This window comes from Oncorhynchus kisutch, linkage group LG1 (assembly GCF_002021735.2).
Source record: "Oncorhynchus kisutch isolate 150728-3 linkage group LG1, Okis_V2, whole genome shotgun sequence".
NCBI classification, from domain to species: domain Eukaryota; kingdom Metazoa; phylum Chordata; class Actinopteri; order Salmoniformes; family Salmonidae; genus Oncorhynchus; species Oncorhynchus kisutch.
In genome coordinates, this window is record NC_034174.2 from 39,220,061 (window position 1) to 39,239,383 (window position 19,323).

Sequence of the window (19,323 nt, forward strand, 5' to 3'; positions counted from 1 at the left end):
TAAAGATATCCATAAAAAGTGTTGTTTAAAGTTTGCCACAAGCCACCTGGGAGACACACCAAACATGTGGAAGAAGGTGCTCTGGTCAGATGAAACCAAAATTGAACTTTTTGGCAACAATGCAAAACGTTATGCTTGGCGTAAAAGCAACACAACTCATCACCCTGAACACACCATCCCCACTGTCAAACATGGTGGTGGCAGCATCATGGTTTGGGCCTGCTTTTCTTCAGCAGGGACAGGGAAGATGGTTAAAATTGATGGGAAGATGGATGGAGCCAAATACAGGACCATTCTGGAAGAAAACCTGATGGAGTCTGCAAAAGACCTGAGACTGGGACGGAGATTTGTCTTCCAACAAGACTGATCCAAAACATAAAGCAAAATCTACAATGGAATGGTTCAAAAATAAACATATCCAGGTGTTAGAATGGCCAAGTCAAAGTCCAGACCTGAATCCAATTGAGAATCTGTGGAAAGAACTGAAAACTGCTGTTCACAAATGCTCTCCATCCAACCTCACTGAGCTCGAGCTGTTTTGCAAGGAGGAATGGGAAAAAATGTCAGTCTCTCGATGTGCAAAACTGATAGAGACATACCCCAAGCAACTTACAGCTGTAATCGCAGCAAAAGGTGGCGCTACAAAGTATTAACTGAATAATTTTGCACGCCCAATTTTTCAGTTTTTGATTTGTTAAAAAAGTTTGAAATATCCAATAAATGTCGTTCCACTTCATGATTGTGTCCCACTTGTTGTTGATTTTTCACAAAAAAATACAGTTTTATATCTTTATGTTTGAAGCCTGAAATGTGGCAAAAGGTCGCAAAGTTCAAGGGGGCCGAATACTTTCGCAAGGCACTGTATATATATTTTTTTCACCTTTATTTAACCAGGTAGGCCGGTTGAGAACAAGTTCTCATTTACAACTGCGACCTGGCCGAGATAAAGCAAAGCACAGTGACAAAAACGTATAGCACAATAGGAAATCTTTTTGAAAAATCTATACACTGTGTGCAAATGTAGATGAGTAGGGAGGTAGGCAATAAATAGGCCATAGGTGAAATAATTACAATTTTAGCGTTACTGATGTGCAAGTAGAGATACTGGGGTGCAAGAGGGTAAGTAATAAATGGGGATGAGGTAGTTGGGAGTGCTATATTCAGATGGGCTGTGTACAGGTACAGTGATCTGACAGCTGATGCTTAAAGTTATAGAGGGAGATATAAGACTCCAGCTTCAGTGATTTCTGCAATTAGTTCCAGTCATTGGCAGCAGAGAACTGGAAGGAAAAGTGGCCAAAGGAAGTGTTGGCTTTGGGGATGACCAGTGAAATATACCTGCTGGAGCGGGTGGGTGTTGCTATGGTGACCAGTGAGCTGAGATAAGGCTTGGCTTTACCTAGCAAAGACTTCTAGATGACCTGGAGCCAGTGGGTTTGGTGACGAGTATGCAGCGAGGGTCAGCTAACGAGAGCATACAGGTTGCAATGGGGGGTAGTATATGGGGCTTTGGTGACAAAACGGATGGCACTGTAATAGACTACATCCAGTTTGTTGGTGGCTATTTTGTAAATGACATCGCAGAAATCGAGGATCGGTAGGATAGTCAGTTTTACGAGGGTATGTTTGGCAGCATGAGTGAAGGAGGCTTTGTTGCGAAATAGGAAGCAGATCCTAGATTTAATTTTTAGATTGGAGATGCTTAATGTGAGTCTGGAAGGAGAGTACAGTCAAACCAGACACCTAGGTATTTGTAGTTGTCCACATATTCTAGGTCAGAACCATCCAGAGTAGTGATGCTAGTTGGGTGGGAGGCTGCCGGCATTAATCGGTTGAAGAGCATGCACTTAGTTTTACTAAATCAAATCAAATTTATTTATATAGCCCTTCGTACATCAGCTGATATCTCAAAGTGCTGTACAGAAACCCAGCCTAAAACCCCAAACAGCAAGCAATGCAGGTGTAGAAGCACGGCATTACTAGCATTTAAAAGCAGTTGGAGATCATGGAAGAAGTGTTGTATGGCGTTTAAGCTCGTTTGGAGGTTTGTTAGCACAGTGTCGAAAGAAGAGCCAGATGTATACAGAAATATACATATATATATATATATGTATACAGAATGGTGTCGTCTGCGTAGAAGTGGATCAGAGAATCACCAGCAGCAAGACATCATTGATATACACAGAGAAAAGAGTCGGCCCCAGAATTAAACCCTGTGGCACCCCCATAGAGACTGCCAGAGGTCCAGACAACAGGCCCTCCGATTTGACACATTGAACTCTATCTGAAAAGTCGTTGGTGAACCAGGCGAGGCAGTCATTTGAGAAGCCAAGGCTATTGAGTCTGCTGATAAGAATGCGGTGATTGACAGAGTCGAAAGCCTTGGTCAGGTCGATGAATACAGCTGCACAGTACTGTCTGTTATCGATGGCGGTTATGATATCGTTTAGGACCTTGAGCGTGGCTGAGGTGCACCCATGACCAGCTCGGAATCCAGATTGCATAGTGGAGAAGGTACGGTGGGATTCGAAATGGTCAGTGATCTGTTTGTTAACTTGGCTTTCGAAGACCTTAGAAAGGCAGGGAAGGATGGATATAGGTCTACAACAGTTCGGGTCTAGAGTGTCTCCCCCTCTGAAGAGGGGGATGACCGCGGCAGCTTTCCGATCTTTGGGGATCTCAGACAATATGAAAGAGAGATTGAATAGGCTAGTAATAGAGGTTGCAACAATTTCGGCTGATAATTTTAGAAAGAGAGGGTCCAGATTGTCTAGCCCAGTTGATTTGTAGGGATCCAGATTTTGCAGCTCTTTCAGAACATCAGATGTCTGGATTTGGGTGAAGGAGAAGCGGGGGGGCCTTGGGCAAGTTGATGCAGGGGGTTGCTGAAATGTTTGGCAGGAGTAGCCAGGTGGAAAGCATGGCCAGCCCGAAGAAGAATGATTATTGAAATGATCGATTACTGTAGATTTATCTGGTGATAGTGTTTCCTATCCTCAGTGCAGTGGGCAGCTGGGAGGAGGTGCTCTTATTCTCCATGGACTTTAGTGTCCCAAAACTTTTTGGAATTAGTGCTACAGGAAGCAAATTTCTGTTTGATAAAGCCAGCCTTAGCTTTCCTAACTGACTGAGTATATTGGTTCCTCTTCCCTGGAAAGTTGCATATCGGGGGGGGGGGGGGCATGCTTATTTAAGATGGTGAGGAAAGCACTTGTGAAGAGCAACCATGCATCCTCTACTGACGGGATGAGGTCAAAATCCTTCCAGGATACCCGGGCCAGATCGATTAGAAAGGCCTGCTCGCTGAAGTGTTTTAGGGAGCGTTTGACAGTGATGAGGGGTGGTCGTTTGACCGCGGACCCATTACGTACGCAGACGATGAGGCAGTGATCGCTGAGATCCTGGTTGAAGACAGCAGAGGTGTATTTAGAGGGCAAGTTGGTCAGGATGATATCTAAGAGGGTGCCCATGGTTACGAATTTAGGGTTGTACCTGGTAGGTTCATTGATAAATTATGTGAGATTGAGGGCATCTAGCTTAGATTGTAGGACTGCCGGGGTGTTAAGCATGTCCCAGTTTAGGTCACCTAACAGTACGAACTCTGAAGATAGATGGGGGGGCGATCAATTCACATATGTGGTCCAGGGCACAGCTGGATGCTGAAGGGGGTCTATAACTTTATTAGTCCACATGAGATGGAAATTTGTCTTCTGCTTTTCTTGGAATTAAACATTAAACAATCTTATATGCTTTGTCATATTCCTTGTATAATTATAACTGCATGGCTACCCTGGCTACCCCTACCCCTGCCAAACATTTCAGCAACCCCCTGGTTGCCTAGCACATTGGTTGTCATCGACTTGACAGATTGCTGTATTGTGTTTAGCTGACATGTAAAACCTATCCAAGTGTTGTAAGATCTGTCAGCAATGCCTAGACAAAGGAATGCACCCTATATCATTAAAGTTCTTAAGTAGAAATATTTTAAAGTACTACTTAAGTCGTTTTGGGGGTATCTGTACTTTATTATTTATATTTTTGACAACTTTTACTTCACTACATTAAATATATTCATTTACTTTTTACTTCATTCATTTTCCCTGACACCCAAAAGTACTCATTACATTTTGAAGAATGCTTAGCAGGACAGGAAATTGGTCCAATTCACACACTTATCAAGAAAACATCCCTGGTCTTCCCTATTGCCTCTGATCTGGCAGACTCACTAAACACACATGCTTTGTTTGTAAATTATGTCTGAGTGTTGGAGTATGCCCCTGGCTAAAAAACAAGAGAATGGTGCAGTCTGGTTTACTTTATGTAAGGCATTTTAAATTATTTATACTTTTACTTTTTATACTTAAGTATATTTAAAACCAAATACTTATAGACTTTTACTCTAGTAGTATTTTACTGGGTTACTTTTACTTGAGTCATTTTTTATTAAAGTATCATGACTTTTACTGAAGTAAGACAATTGGGTACTTTTTCCACCACGGATCATACAAGTAAAACTAAATGCATGCTCTTCAACCGATCGCTACCTGCACCTACCCGCCTGTCCAACATCACTACTCTGGACGGCTCTGACTTAGAATACGTGGACAACTACAAATACTTAGGTGTCTGGTTAGACTGTAAACTCTCCTTCCAGACCCATATCAAACATCTCCAATCCAAAGTTAAATCTAGAATTGGCTTCCTATTTCGCAACAAAGCATCCTTCACTCATGCTGCCAAACATACCCTTGTAAAACTGACCATCCTACCAATCCTCGACTTTGGAGATGTCATTTACAAAATAGCCTCCAATACCCTACTCAACAAATTGGATGCAGTCTATCACAGTGCAATCCGTTTTATCACCAAAGCCCCATATACTACCCACCATTGCGACCTGTACGCTCTCGTTGGCTGGCCCTCGCTTCATACTCGTCGCCAAACCCACTGGCTCCATGTCATCTACAAGACCCTGCTAGGTAAAGTCCCCCCTTATCTCAGCTCGCTGGTCACCATAGCATCTCCCACCTGTAGCACACGCTCCAGCAGGTATATCTCTCTAGTCACCCCCAAAACCAATTCTTTCTTTGGCCGCCTCTCCTTCCAGTTCTCTGCTGCCAATGACTGGAACGAACTACAAAAATCTCTGAAACTGGAAACACTTATCTCCCTCACTAGCTTTAAGCACCAACTGTCAGAGCAGCTCACAGATTACTGCACCTGTACATAGCCCACCTATAATTTAGCCCAAACAACTACCTCTTTCCCAACTGTATTTAATTTTAATTTATTTATTTATTTTGCTCCTTTGCACCCCATTATTTTTTATTTCTACTTTGCACATTCTTCCATTGCAAAACTACCATTCCAGTATTTTACTTGCTATATTGTATTTACTTTGCCATCATGGCCTTTTTTGCCTTTACCTCCCTTCTCACCTCATTTGCTCACATTGTATATAGACTTGTTTATACTGCATTATTGACTGTATGTTTGTTTTTACTCCATGTGTAACTCTGTGTCGTTTTATCTGTCGAACTGCTTTGCTTTATCTTGGCCAGGTCGCAATTGTAAATGAGAACTTGTTCTCAACTAGCCTACCTGGTTAAATAAAGGTAAAATAAAAAAAATAAAAAATAAATTTGCATGGAGCAACATTTGAATGCCACAGGTTATTATTATTTATTTAACCTTTATTTAACTAGGCAAGTCAGTTAAGAACAAAGTCTTATTTACAATGACGGCCTACACCCGCAAACCCTAACCCGGACGACGCTGGGCCAATTGTGCGCCAGTTGTGATACAGCCTGGAATCGGACCAGGGTCTGTTGTGACACCTCTAGCACTGAGATGCAGTGCCTTAGATCGCTGGCCACATTGATGCAGGCAAGCCTGTAAAATTGTTAACATTGTATCAATAGCTCTCTTGAATGAAACTTGCAATGAAACATGCAAGCCTGTAAAATGGAAATGTCATATTTTGGCAAGCCTCAAATTGTAGCATACCAATGCATCACTTTCTGGATGTTGCAAGTGCAGGTTCTGCCCATGTTATGCCCATTCGGGAATATTACCCCCCCCACCCAAAATGTAACTTTTTGAAAGGATTATGATTAAAGCCAAGGGCAATGTTTGGTTGGTTAATTAATTAGAAGGTGCAATGTTTGTAAAACAAAATCAACTCAGCTGTTCCTATGTGTGTAGTGTACTGTAATGAGTCACTAATCACGGGATGGCGTTTGCGACGTGGTTGTTCACGTAGGTCGAACTGCAGTTAGCACTGATCTATAAACCACCTCGTGCTGTCTGTAAAACCAGTAATTAATGGCAGGGAAGTATAATCCTTATGACACAAAACTCTGCCAGTCTGCGCCGCGTTTACGCCTTGTTCAGGTTGACCCTCGTGGTGAAACAGTATAAAAATCCCAACGAGTTTCGAAGAAGTCATATGACAAATATTTTTCAACATGGCTCGGTCACTGTTGTTATTCGTGTTTATGGTGTCGGGTGTCTTTGCTGGACGCTATTTTAACGAGAAGCAGCCATGCTATAGACCCAAGCTGAACAAGCACAATGGATTCAGGTAACTTTAGCCGTGATGTCTTCCATCACCAAATTTGATATGTCTAGTGATTGTTCTTGAGCTATAAATAGTAACTAGTTGTTGCAACATGATTGTAAGTAGGAACTTAGATTTTTTTTCCCTCCACCCCATTTTTTTGTTTTGTTGTACTTTGTTTATTTCATATAGTCGTAGCCATCTGATATGGGAAGTAGGGCGGCCAGCAGGCGCATGCTTATTTTTTGCCTCTAGTGGTTTCAATTGTTTTTGTTCTGTGTTCTTGATTTGTTCAGGCGTACTTTACCTGCATCTTCTGCACGCCATTGATATTATTAGTCAGTCACTGAGCGAGTTTGTTGTACATAGTACAACCGGGTTAATGGTTCAAATGTTGACAAGTTCCTCCCCTTTAAGACTTAATCAGTGTATTACGGAAGGCGCATCATTTGCTATCTAAAGTTTTAAAGCAATCAAAGCCGACGGAGACAAGGTTTCTGACATGTCTGTGGTTAGGAGATGACTGTAGTCTGGGCAGACTTTGACCTGTCGTTTAAAGTATATCATCCCATTTTGGTATTGGGTGCTCACAGCTCTGCCAAACTCAATCTGGTCCGGTTTTGCATGGGACCTTTCGAGTGCTTAGCTCCTTCATGCTTGCAGAGTTTGAGCCGCTCTACATTTAGAACGCTATCTAGGGCCTCCCGAGCAGCGCAGCGGTTTAGGGCACTGCATCAGTGCTTGATGTGTCACTACAGACCTGGGTTCGATCCCAGGCTGGGTCGCAGCTGACTGGGATATCCATGAGGTGGTGCACAATTTGGCCTAGTGTGCATCGTCTGGGTTAGGGTAGGGTTTGGCCAGTCATCGTGCTCTAGCGACTCCTTGTGGTGGGCTGGGCACATGCATGTTGACTTCGGTTGCCAGCTGTATGGTGTTTCCTCTGTCTTTGTGTGGCTGGCTTCCAGGTTGAGCAAGCAGTGCCGCTTGGCGGGGTCGTGTTTCAGAGGATGCATGGCTCTCGACATTCGCCTCTCCCGAGTCCGTGCAGGAATTGCAGCGACGGGACGAGACTAACGACCAATTTATCCCCCCAAAAAGAATGATATCTAGAGCACCTTGTACCCTGATGTCATGTCTTTCATCAGGACGATGCCCCGACCCTACGAGTTCCTTGAAGCCAATGAGCTCCCCAAGGCCTGGGACTGGAGGAACATCAACGGCACCAACTACGTCAGCACTACCCGCAACCAGCACATCCCCCAGTACTGTGGCTCCTGCTGGGCACACGGAAGCACCAGCGCCATGGCAGGTAGCCTGACTTCCAGCTCGCCTTTCTGCTGTCATCTAATTTGTACAGCTCATAGAAATAAACAAAGCATACAGTTTACATGGTACAAATGGACAGGATGAAGATCGGACTGTAAAATTCTATTTGGCTATGGATGTCTGCAAACTTTTGATTCTCTATAGGTAGTGTTGAAGCTTGGTAATTGCCCTTCAAGATGACTGTCATAAAGACAGTTTACCAATCTAAAGTCACTTAAACTAGATTTTATAACGTAAGTGGAATTGCAATTGATCAAACATGACTGCCTGTCAGGCATTTAACACATCTGACCCATTCGGGGGTTGGCCTGACAGGGAATTTTGTGGAACACCTGACTGCAGTTATAGCTTCATGGTTTCCTGTCATTTGGGTTTCCGGTAAATCTGTTTTTAAAATGCAAAGGCAATTTCCTCCTCTGCTCATACAAGTAATCCTTTATCATAATACAATGACTTCAGAATCCTAGACTTGTCCTTACTAAGTTTGACTTACACATTTATGAGCAGATTCTGGAACAAGTATTGAATTAATAGACTGGTTGTTGGTGTGCTCCTTTTCCCAGATCGCATAAACATCAAGCGGAAGGGAGCCTGGCCCTCTGCCTATCTGTCAGTCCAAAATGTGGTGGACTGTGGTGAGGCTGGCTCCTGTCATGGAGGTGATCACACTGGGGTGTGGGAGTATGCCAACAAACATGGCATCCCTGATGAGACCTGCAACAACTACCAGGCCATTGATCAGAGTAAGGCCTCAAGATCTTAACTCCCAGCTGAACAGTCACTTCACTTGGTTCAGCAGTCTTTCCCATTATAGACTTTATCACAAAATTAAGATTGTGGTTAATTTGCCATTTCTCCGATTTAACATGTTCTCCATATTGTCATGCAGCATGCAAACAGTTTAACCAGTGTGGAACCTGCACCACATTCGGGGTCTGCAACATCATCCAGAACTACACCCTGTGGAAGGTCGCAGACTTCGGCCCTGTCAGTGGGAGGGAGAAGATGATGGCTGAGATCTACGCTGGTGGACCGATCAGGTTAGGAACTGGACTTGGTCAACGTGGTGACTGTTTCTCTTCTCATGCGCTCCTCCTGTAGTGACGGTGTATGGATTTGCATGAGAAATGGAGACAAGTCAGTCAAACGGGCACCTACCAGTGTCAGCTTGCCCATGTCTGCCGTGAAACAAAGTGACCCCATAGTAGCACTATGACTTAGGAAGTTAGTGAAGGAACAATTCATTTTGCTTGTCTGTATGGATTTGCTGCTTAATGTTCATTGATTACTGCAGCCATGCAACTCTGTCCAAGTATTCTCTCTCCCTTCCTGCCCCTCAAAACGTACATACAAACAGTGTCGCTTTAACTAAATACAGACACCACTTTTTTTTTTGTCCTTGGTAGCTGTGGGATCATGGCAACAGACAAGTTGGACGCCTACACAGGAGGCCTGTACTCTGAGTATATACAGGAGCCCTACATCAACCACATTGTGTCCGTTGCCGGCTGGGGCCTGGATGAGAATGGTGTGGAGTTCTGGATTGTCCGCAACTCCTGGGGAGAGCCCTGGGTAAGCTTATCAAATGAATACCATGCATGCCATTTTATATCTGTCTGTAGTGATCTCCTATGGAAACTGCAGCAGAGTCCTGTTCTGCTACAGAATTACATTGCGCTCAAGATGCGGCAACACACCTAGCCTATAGCTTTTCCTGTAGTTAACTTGACTTTTCTGTTGCTCATGTACCATCAAGCATATTTATCTAGCTGACACTCCAGATTGAGGAAGTTTCTATTTTCTTGCCAGGGAGAGAAGGGCTGGTTGAGGATCGTGACCAGCGCCTACAAGGGAGGAAGTGGCAGTCAGTACAACCTGGCCCTGGAGGAAGACTGCATGTATGGAGATCCCATCGTTCCCAAGACCTACATGTAGACAACCGGCAGTGAAGCCAACCAGTTTATTTTAAACACAATGCTGTCTATTCTATGCATATCTACAGTTTTCTATGACAATATCAGGCTACATCGACATTTTAACACTGTAAAATCAGGGAAAGGGAATACATTCAGTTTGTGGCAACAAGACGTGCTTTGCCTTGGGAACAAGTGTGACTGCAGATGTGCACAATTAGCCAAAGATCAATGCCAGTAAGCAAACAAATTGCTGTCAATGTTTGCAGGGGTAGCCTTCATCAATTCTGATGCTATGTCTTTTGTTCATGATAATTAACTCAAGGATTGTATCAAGGCACTGACTTGTGATTTCAGTGCTGACAGTTTATTTACATTTCTATGTTTGACTGTACAAGTTGAATCATTGACTTAAAAAATTTAACTTGTATTTAATCTGGGTCTTATTGTTTTTTTAAAAATGTAATAAAATTTGAGTTTCAATATGGACGCTATTGCAGTCATTTAAAATTCAACCTGGAACTAAATCAGATGCTTCTAGCGGTGTCTGAAACGAATGTGGTATGTCACTGGTATTTTAAGAATTTGAACCATTCAGGCTATTGACCACCTTCCTGAAAGCTAAGAATCTTGACCATGGCTGTGCGTTCTGGTTCCCTCTGATCACAGGTTGCGTCAGAAGGGAGTGTCAACTGCAATTTGTCCTCCATAAGAGTAGTTGGATAGCCTTTCAACTCCATTTAATCTTGCAACTGACTGGGTTCGAACCATGTCTCCTGGTTAGCCCACTTAGATAAAGCCTATAGGGACAATTTAAAGGACAGAATCAGCGTATACAGAGACTAACTCAGGACATCTGTTTCACAAACACATGTGACCACCCTCCTGAAGTATTGTAACCCACCATGCTATTGAAAGTGGCATTTTTCAATTGCTAAAAAGGGGTGACAGTTAAGCTGTCACAGATCCGCTACATACTCACTCCACAGTGGTTAAACCAGTGCAATTTAAAAGAAATCCATTGGCACCATTGTAAAGGACATCACGTTGCCTGCTTAGCGAGTTACTTCACGCTGATTCAGCTTTAATTGCGCAAGGGGCGACACTTTAGACTAACCACCTGCAAAACAAGTCTTCTTAGCTCCAGCAAGGTTACTCGTCAAAAGAGCGTGATTTGTGTTAAGAACCTTGCCTGAGACCCGATGACTTGTTAGGTTCAAATCTCCGGCAAAGGTAACATGTGACTTTGACCATCTAAAATGGTCGGGGACCTGAACATTAGCATTGTCTGGCACACAGTAGACCTGAGTTAGAACTCATTCAACTGACGTCTCAGGCATTCTGCAGATCCTTCTGCTTGTTTGCCATTGTTGTGCAACAGGCCTGATTAAACCCAGTCAGTTATATTGGTTGAGGTCAAAGGGGGTGTAATGCGAGTTGGTTCGATGAACCACACATTTAATGATTAACCTTGCAGGACACCTGGTTCAAACCCAGTCAGTCACAAGAGCAAGATTTATTAGGGAGTTGAAAAGCTATCCTTATGGCATTTCAACTGTATTCTTATGGGGGCCAAATGGTGGTTGTGACTCTCCCTTAAATCATGAAAATACAAGTTCAATTTATGAATCAATATCCAAATAATCAGTTGGCACTGAAATCGCTTTGTGTACTTTACACTAGTTTAAGGTGTTTCATGCAATGTGTTGGCACTAGTGGTGTGTTTGAATCCAGGCCAGATGGAAACTTGTTTTTATACATTAACTTTCCTTGAACCACCTCAAAGGAAATGATGCAGCATGGTGGAAACTCATTGTCTTGTCGTATAAATACCGGTGATCTACACTTACCACTGTACAATTAACTGTTGCTAGGTGCGAAAAACAAATAAAACCAAGATGTGTCAAAATTCTTGTCAAATTGAAAAGGGGAAGTAGGAAAACTTTTCAATTAACATTTATCTTTTGAGCAGTCATTTTAACATTTATAAAAATCAAAAGACAATGCAACAGAAAATGGATTTTGAAACCTTGGCACATACCAATGGAAACAACAGTGAAACCAATGATGGAGCTGCACTGTAAAACAAGGTATCCTCAAACCTCCAGACCCTTCTTAACTGTGATAAGCAATGATACACTACAACATCCTTTTAATTCTCAAAGTCATGTGTTTAAGCCACATTTGAAGAGAACGCAAAATCGCAGGTCAGTCTATGAAAATGGTCTGCCTCAAAATTGTTCTATTCCTCTTCCACCAGTCCACACAACACGTCAAGGTATGATTGGCTCATAACTGAGGTCACGCCTTCTGCCCCTCCCTGGTATTCCCACTACATCCTCATCCAAGGTGGACCCACCAGCGTCATTCTCAGTTCATCATGATGAAGTTGGATTTGCAGTGAGCTGAAACAGAGCACAAAGATATTTCAAGTTGGGCAAAATTAAAATATTTAGTCATATAATCAATATGTATAATGACTGACCTATAAACTCAGCCACAGGATCGTGTTCTCCCTCTGTGCGTATTGTGCCAGCGATGCTGTCGTTCTCCAGGATGGGCAGGAACAGCTGGACAAAGTCTGAAGTGTATGGAGGGGCAATCACATCCAACACCTGATAGGGCAAAAATAAACATTTATATTTTCAATTCCACTACCATTTCCTCAAGCGCAACTACGTTGGACCGACAGACCAACAGTTTCTTTAGAATGTTTCACTTCTCTTTAAAATGTGACCTCTGACAGTAGTTTCTGGCTCAAAGTGTGCCTTACCTCCGTTACAAAGTAGCGGATGAGAGAGATGTCTGTGTTGAGCTTCTCCAGGCACTTGCGGATGTATCCGACCACAGGCAGCACGTAGCCTCGACTCAGCAGGTGGACCATACGGTCCAACAGGGTCTTCTTCAGTTCCATCTGACAGGGACAACAACACCCATACAGTCAGCTAAGTCATCCACTGAAAGTCTATCGGACAGTTGCATGGGTCCAGATTAAGCCTACGCACAAACGCAAAACACACATACCTGCTCCATGACGTCGAGCTGGGAGTGTTCGGTCTCAAAGAGCTTGATCAGTAGATGGAGGACCTGTGGGTGCAGAAGCTGGTGACAGGTGCTGATCTGGGAAATAAAAACATGATGTTCTCATTACTCTCTGTCCTTAACACCGAATTGCAGATCAGTCCAAGGCCAGGATTCAATCCGGACCGCAGAAGATCTGTGTTGTAGTGCGGTGGATGTTTAAAAGGTCATTTCCGATTGAGCCGACATCTACAGCGTTTACTTTCAACGCGATCTCCGCGACTGCAGTGACGTTGCCTTTAAATGATGCATAGCTAAAAAGCGGTGATTGGATTAAAAACCTGGCCCTAGTATTTAACCACCAAAATAATTCCAAGAATGACAGTTAAAGGCACGATCTGTGTGTGCATCCCAAATGGCACCCTATTCACTATGTAGTGCACTACTTTCGACCAGATATGGCAATAGTAGTGCACTATATAGGTAATAGGTTGCCATTAGGGACTCATCTATTATATGTAGTGAGTCTACCATAATACCACAACAAAAACATTCTCCCTCAAGGACAAGAGAGGACAAGCACAAACACCTACCTCGTCCAGAAGCGCCAGGTGGACAGGGGTGTGGTCTGTCTGGAGCTGGAAGTAGCGGGGCTCAGAGACCGTCCAATCAACCCACTTCAGTACCCCCATGGCAACAACTGGGAACCTGGAAATGGACAAAGCGACGATGGTCACCCAAAGGAAGTCTCAATCAACAGTGGTAATCAATTACATTCTTGGAATCCTGTTAGCTACATACAGGAGACCAATGGGTTCATTAGGTTGGCTTCTGGGCTCACCGGATGCACTGGTACAGGGTGCTGAGCTCAGCCACCAGTTCTGTGGCTCCTTTATTCTCATTGCAACACAGGTTATGGACCGTCTCAATGGCCTTGGAGGTGGATTTAAGCTCGTCCTTGTTGATGTTCACTCGCTTGTTCTGTGGATGGACGAGAAGAGAGACACTGTTATCTGGATGTTTTTACTTGAAGAAAAAAACACAAAAACATGCATCATTGAATAAAATATTCTCACATACCGGGAAAAAACTAAAACATTTTGAATTTTGCACATACATATGAGCAACGAGAGAAAATCTGATAGACTTGCTAGTATGAGGGATTTATGTCAAGGATGTTTTTGTTTCTGGTACCTTTTTCCATGTTTCAACCACACTGGCAGCATAGGCCAGGATGTGAATGTATTTGTGTTTATGGTCCTGGTTGATCTTTGAGCCCGGCTTGAACAGCGACTGCATGAACAGGTCGAGGAACGCAGGCACTCGGATCTGAAGAGACAACAGAAATACTTCACCCACTATCTCAAAAGACAACATCAACAGCTGAAAGACAAGTAATTCTCAGGTTTAGTATTCTGGTAAGGCTAGCCTGGTTCCAGATCTGATGGTGCCATCTTGCTAACTCATATTGTTTGTCATCACGTCCAACATGCAAGGCCGTTGAAAATAGTCCCCCATTGAACTTGGAGAATAGCACCTTATTCCATATGTAGTGCACCACTTTTGATCAAAAGTACTGCACTAGGGTGGCGCAGTGTTCTAAGGCACTGCATCGCAGTGCTAGCTGTGACACCAGGCTCTGTCGCAGCCGGCCGCGACTGCGAGGTCCATGGTGTGACGCACAATTGGCCTAGCGTCGTCCGGGTTAGAGAGGGTTTGGCCGGTAGGGATATCCTTGTCTCATCATGCACTAGCGACTCCTGTGGCGTCCGGGCGCAGTGCACGCTGACCAGGACGCTAGGTGTACGGTGTTTCCTCCGACACATTGGTGCGGCTTCCGGGTTGGAGGCGCGCTGTGTTAAGAAGCAGTACGGCTTGGTTGGGTTGTGTCGGAGGACGAGGAGGACGCATGGCTACAACTCCCATACGGGCTCGGGAGAGACGAAGGTTCTCGACCTTCGTCTCTCCCGAGCCCGTACGGGAGTTGTAGCGATGAGACAAGACAGTAACTACTAACAATTGGATACCACGAAATTGGGGAGAAAATGGGGGTTAAAAAAATACATTTAGAAATGTAAAAAGTACTGCAGCTTCGTACATCAGCTGATATCTCAAAGTGCTGGACAGAAACCCAGCCTAAAACCCCAAACAGCAAGCAATGCAGGTGTAGAAGCACCTGGTGGCCAGTCCTCTTCTGGCTGTGCCAGGGTGGAGATTTGGGGTGCAACCTAGGTTAGAGGTTATAAAGTGTCTGGATGCTCCACACTAACCAGCTCTACGGGAGGTGGGTCCATGCTGCTGAACATCTTGAAGAGCACAGTGATGTCGGCAGGGTTGAGTGCCCCTTTGGACAGCATTGCGCCCAGGGCCTGGCAGGCTCGAGGGTAGGCTGCTGCTGTGCCCAATGCCAGAGTAATCTGACTGGCATCATGGCCCCTGACATTAAAACATCACAAGGAACAGTAAAACACTCAAATTAACTTACGTACTTCAACTACTTTGTTCCCGGAGGAACATATAGCCTGTAATACAATTAGTTACAATCCCATTCACTTGAGTGTGATAGGTGAGACCATCATTTCTGTCTGTTCCACAAAGCTGCTTACTCAATGTTTATTGTAACACTGGATTTTACAAATAATAATAAAATAATTTTACAAAACGTAGGAATCAATTCAATTAAATAATATACATTTCCTCTAATTAGAATGGAATTCTGCCAAGATAGATGGCATTTGTCAATGGCCTTTGCTGTCTATAAGAGCCAAGAGCATAAGTGAATGCTGGCAAAATAATGTAGAGGACAGGATACCGTTGATGTGCAGACTTCTGTACTTCCTGGCCGATCCTGCGCATGGCCGACCCCCCCTGCTCCTCCTGAGACATGATGGACATCATGGCCTGGGCAAACAGGTATGTGTGCTCCCCGTGACACACCATCTTCTGTGGAATGCAGAAAAGGAGGAGAGAACAGTTCAGCTCCAAACCAACAGAGACACTCATGTCAAAAGACAGGTAGCCTGTAACATCATGTGGTGTTACCCACGTCCATGCAATTCCATATTACTTAGAGCAATATTGATTGTAGTATCATTTTCAAATGAATCAAAACCTCAAATACATCCCATTTTCAAAACCATCAAACCAAGGATTTGTTCTGAGTGAGAATGATAGATAGGCCTAGATCTTTTCTTGGGAACATAATTCATAAAGCGACTCAGTGTAGGAGTGCTGATCTATAATCAGTATTGCCTTTTTACAACCTAATGAATATAATTATATGGACAGGGGGACCTGATCCTAGATCATCACTCCTTCTCTACAGGCCCAGAATCTGCATGTGGCTGGGTGAGACTCACAGCGAATTCTGGCAGGTTCTTCTCTAGGTTGTCCTCTCCTCCATCCAGCAGCGTGGCCAGAGAGGTCCTTAGGACCCTGGAGAACACCTCCAGCTGCTGGCACGCTGTCGACACACTGGTGATCTCCCCCTGGTAGCCCGCATCTGAGATGAGCTGAGGACACACGCACACAGTCAGCAAGGAGGAGGAACATGGCACTGTTTGACCCATAATTCCATCAGTTATTAACTGCTGGGTGATCATCAGTACTTTGACAGTGAAGTTGAGCATCAGACAGTCAGGGTGGGCCTCGGCCAGCTTGTAGAAAAGGTCTCTCCAGGTGGTGTGGGCGATCATCTGTTCCAGCCAGGCAGGAGTCTGAACAAACACAGAAGGACAGGGTTACTCTGTATACTATAGGGTTATGACTATACTCTGAGGGAAACAACAGTAAGAGTGAAAAAATTGAGTAAGAGTGGGACAAAACAGCAGGAAATCAGGAGATTACTTTTCAGCTATCATTCACATCCAAAGCATTAGTAGTTTGTCTATCACTGGTGACAGAGATCTCACCTCTCCCTCTACAGTAAAAATGGAGTCTGCCTTCTGGGGGTCAAAGTGCTTGATCAGGAGACTTTTCAAGTGATTCTCTACCCGCTCCTGCACCTGAGCAGGCTCTACACCTGAAATACACAGAAAGATGGGGGGGGGAAAACATGTAATTTAGGCTCTCTCTCCCAAACAGTCCACTACATAGGGAAATGGGTGCCATTTGCAGCTCAGTCCAGTGTCGTTTACCCATCTGGATGAGCCACTCTGCCAGCAGGTTGACAGTCTGTGCCACAGCAGAGTAGTTCTCCGACAGGAGCTGGATGACATGTTCAGGGGAGCCACCAGCCTGGAAATATCTGTGGAAACAGAAGTCTCTTCAGGAAATGGTTTGACTCTTCATACACTACTAGACACAAACACATTCAATAATGGGTTTACGTTTTGAGGGTGTTGAAGACAGCAGGCTCCATGATGTAATCTCTGCTGGAGAACTTCTGTAGGCAGTCCTCCTGAACTTTCCCATCGTTCTCCCCTTCAACATAGTCGTCCTGCTAGATGGAAGTCACATCACTTCAGCCAAGGAAGGAACATCCTAAGATTGTAGCGATCACCATATACATTTGCGATTTGTCTGTCAAGCAATGAATCAACAGTCAGCAACAATGTAGAGCTAGCTCCCTGAACGCTACCATTTTGTTGTAAGGTTAACAGTGTACATTCACCAGCTACATTGTAAATATTATGCTTACATTGCCATCCGGACCATCCCAGTCTCCAATATTCCTTTCGTAATATTCCTCGTCCATGATGACGAGAGAGTGAGTAGCTTTACAATATGAAGCACCCAGCAAGCTATAATAAAGCAAGTATCGATACTATTTTTGAAAACAAAACAATTGCCTCGGGTAAGCTAGCTAGCTAAAGGGGTAGTTTAAAAATATATATATATCCGTCGGATAACTAAAGGTCTGTAGAACATACGCCACCTTGTGGCGCGGCAGAATAAATGCATGTTTATGTAAACAGACAAATTTAGATTAATTCCTGTTGATTTTCCCTCTAAAATAATAAGAATACATGAGCCTACTTTAACTAGATGCACGACTGAGGGGTAAACCAAAGTTTAAAAAAAGAACGATATGGAACAGTTTTGTTAACCGGTTTTAGGATTCGCTAGGAGAAAACAAAATGGCGGAAAATCGAGTACTGGGGAAATGAATGTCGTGTCTTCACTTGCAGTGGTTAAAGAAAATACAGTGGGAATTCAAGTATTTTGATACAAATATGGAACGAAATAGCCCAGCATCATAGCGTGCGCTTAACAATACATTTTGAAATATTTTCTTTTATTTGAATGTTAACTGATATTAGGGTTTATTTAAAGTCTTTGGAAGATCTCCAATATTTCCTTGAAAGTAATCATGATTAGCCCTCTACACCACTATGGCTTATTCTATTAATTCTCAGCCATTATAATCCCATTATGCTTTCTATAATTAAATATCATTCATGTCCATGAGAGAGACTTATGGAGACTACTTACTAGTAGGCCTAGTTAAGTTTGGATAGCTTCCAAAAATAAAAGGACAACATACACTTGTGAGAAAACATGATTTTATTCCTTATGCAAACTGCAACATATGATTCATATTTACCCAAAGGAGGAAAAAAGTCAAACGATACCAGTGGCAGTTAATTCACACAGTTCCTTATGTTAGCTAGGTTGCAAGTCAAAAACACCACTTTCAACCTACAGCCTAGGAGGGCATTCTATAGGTTCTAGTATAGAACCATTTCTAAGCACAAACATAGCTCAGACGAAAACTGAACTCCTATTAATTAGCAGTTCAGTATTTGCTCAGATAAATAATATTAGCTCTACATGAGAAGAAAATGGTTCACATTTCAGATGCATGTACAAAATCTGGGTTCCAAAAATGTTATCCAATTGACTTATTTTGGTTGAAAAATCCCTGTGGTTGTCTTGTTACACATGCAAGTCAGTCAAGTGAAAAAGTCTTGTTTCCGCCACTTTATTCTCCTTCGTAGACAGTTGGAACCTCATGCAGTACAATCTGCATCATGTCATTGATTGGAAGGATGAAATTGATTGGCTGTAAAGCCAGCCACTATAACAAAATGGTGATGGAAGAGCCTCAATAACTCTGAAAAGCAGACTGGGCTGGGATCAGGAAGATCAATGAGGAGGCAGTGGGACCAGAGCACAGCGAAGAAAGGAGGTTCACTGGGTGGTTATGCACCCAGAGCTGTGACTTATACTAAAAACTCATGATACTTCAAAACCATTCTTTTTGGTCCTCACTCCCTGGTATGGTCTGGCTGTGTGCAGCTGATACAGATGTAGTCCTCTTTTTCAGCCTGCTCTGCAGACACTCCCACGCAGACCTGATGGAACCACTGCTGGCAGCTTCCGTCACACTGGACCCAATTCACCTGATAAAACGAGAGAGGGAAAGAGACACTGGTCAGATTCTGTATTGTTGCTGTATACTCACTTTATACAAATCATACTACATACTATTTTGAATATACTACAATAAGTCTGTTAGTTGATCTCTAAAACAATTTGACACAAGGGGAGGGAAAGCAC

General features: G+C 43.5%; 3 protein-coding genes across 4 annotated transcripts in view; 1 reads left to right on the forward strand and 2 right to left on the reverse strand.

Moving 5' to 3' along the window:
* Nucleotides 1–6,316: 6,316 nt before the first annotated feature.
* Nucleotides 6,317–10,290, forward strand: LOC109894453 (cathepsin Z-like). Its single transcript, XM_020487958.2, has 6 exons — nt 6,317–6,583; nt 7,708–7,871; nt 8,452–8,631; nt 8,778–8,928; nt 9,295–9,460; nt 9,698–10,290. The coding sequence occupies exons 1-6, from the start codon at nt 6,468–6,470 to the stop codon at nt 9,821–9,823; spliced, it is 903 nt and encodes a 300-aa protein (XP_020343547.1). The 5' UTR covers nt 6,317–6,467; the 3' UTR covers nt 9,824–10,290.
* LOC109894439 (negative elongation factor C/D) lies at nt 10,153–17,932 on the reverse strand. Of its 2 annotated transcripts, none has more exons than XM_020487944.2 (15): nt 17,462–17,932; nt 17,151–17,260; nt 16,959–17,068; nt 16,734–16,843; nt 16,431–16,538; nt 16,182–16,334; nt 15,635–15,765; nt 15,093–15,258; nt 14,017–14,151; nt 13,664–13,803; nt 13,416–13,530; nt 12,826–12,921; nt 12,575–12,715; nt 12,287–12,416; nt 10,153–12,206 (listed from the first exon to the last, which is right to left on the reverse strand). In XM_020487944.2, exons 1-15 carry the CDS (start codon nt 17,516–17,518, stop codon nt 12,172–12,174), a joined length of 1,737 nt encoding a protein of 578 aa, XP_020343533.1. In that variant the 5' UTR covers nt 17,519–17,932; the 3' UTR covers nt 10,153–12,171. The 2 variants fall into 2 exon arrangements, with proteins under 2 accessions (XP_020343533.1, XP_020343526.1); XM_020487937.2 differs by having other exon boundaries at nt 17,151–17,263; nt 17,462–17,658.
* Nucleotides 17,933–18,309: 377 nt separating this feature from the next.
* LOC109894434 (lysine-specific demethylase 5B-B) overlaps nt 18,310–19,323 on the reverse strand; it is a 33,383-nt gene continuing 32,369 nt past the window's right edge. Inside the window, exon 26 of the mRNA XM_020487926.2 lies at nt 18,310–19,166. Coding sequence (XP_020343515.1) covers nt 19,032–19,166 — 135 coding nt within the window. The 3' untranslated portion in view covers nt 18,310–19,031. The remainder of the gene's footprint in view (nt 19,167–19,323) is intronic.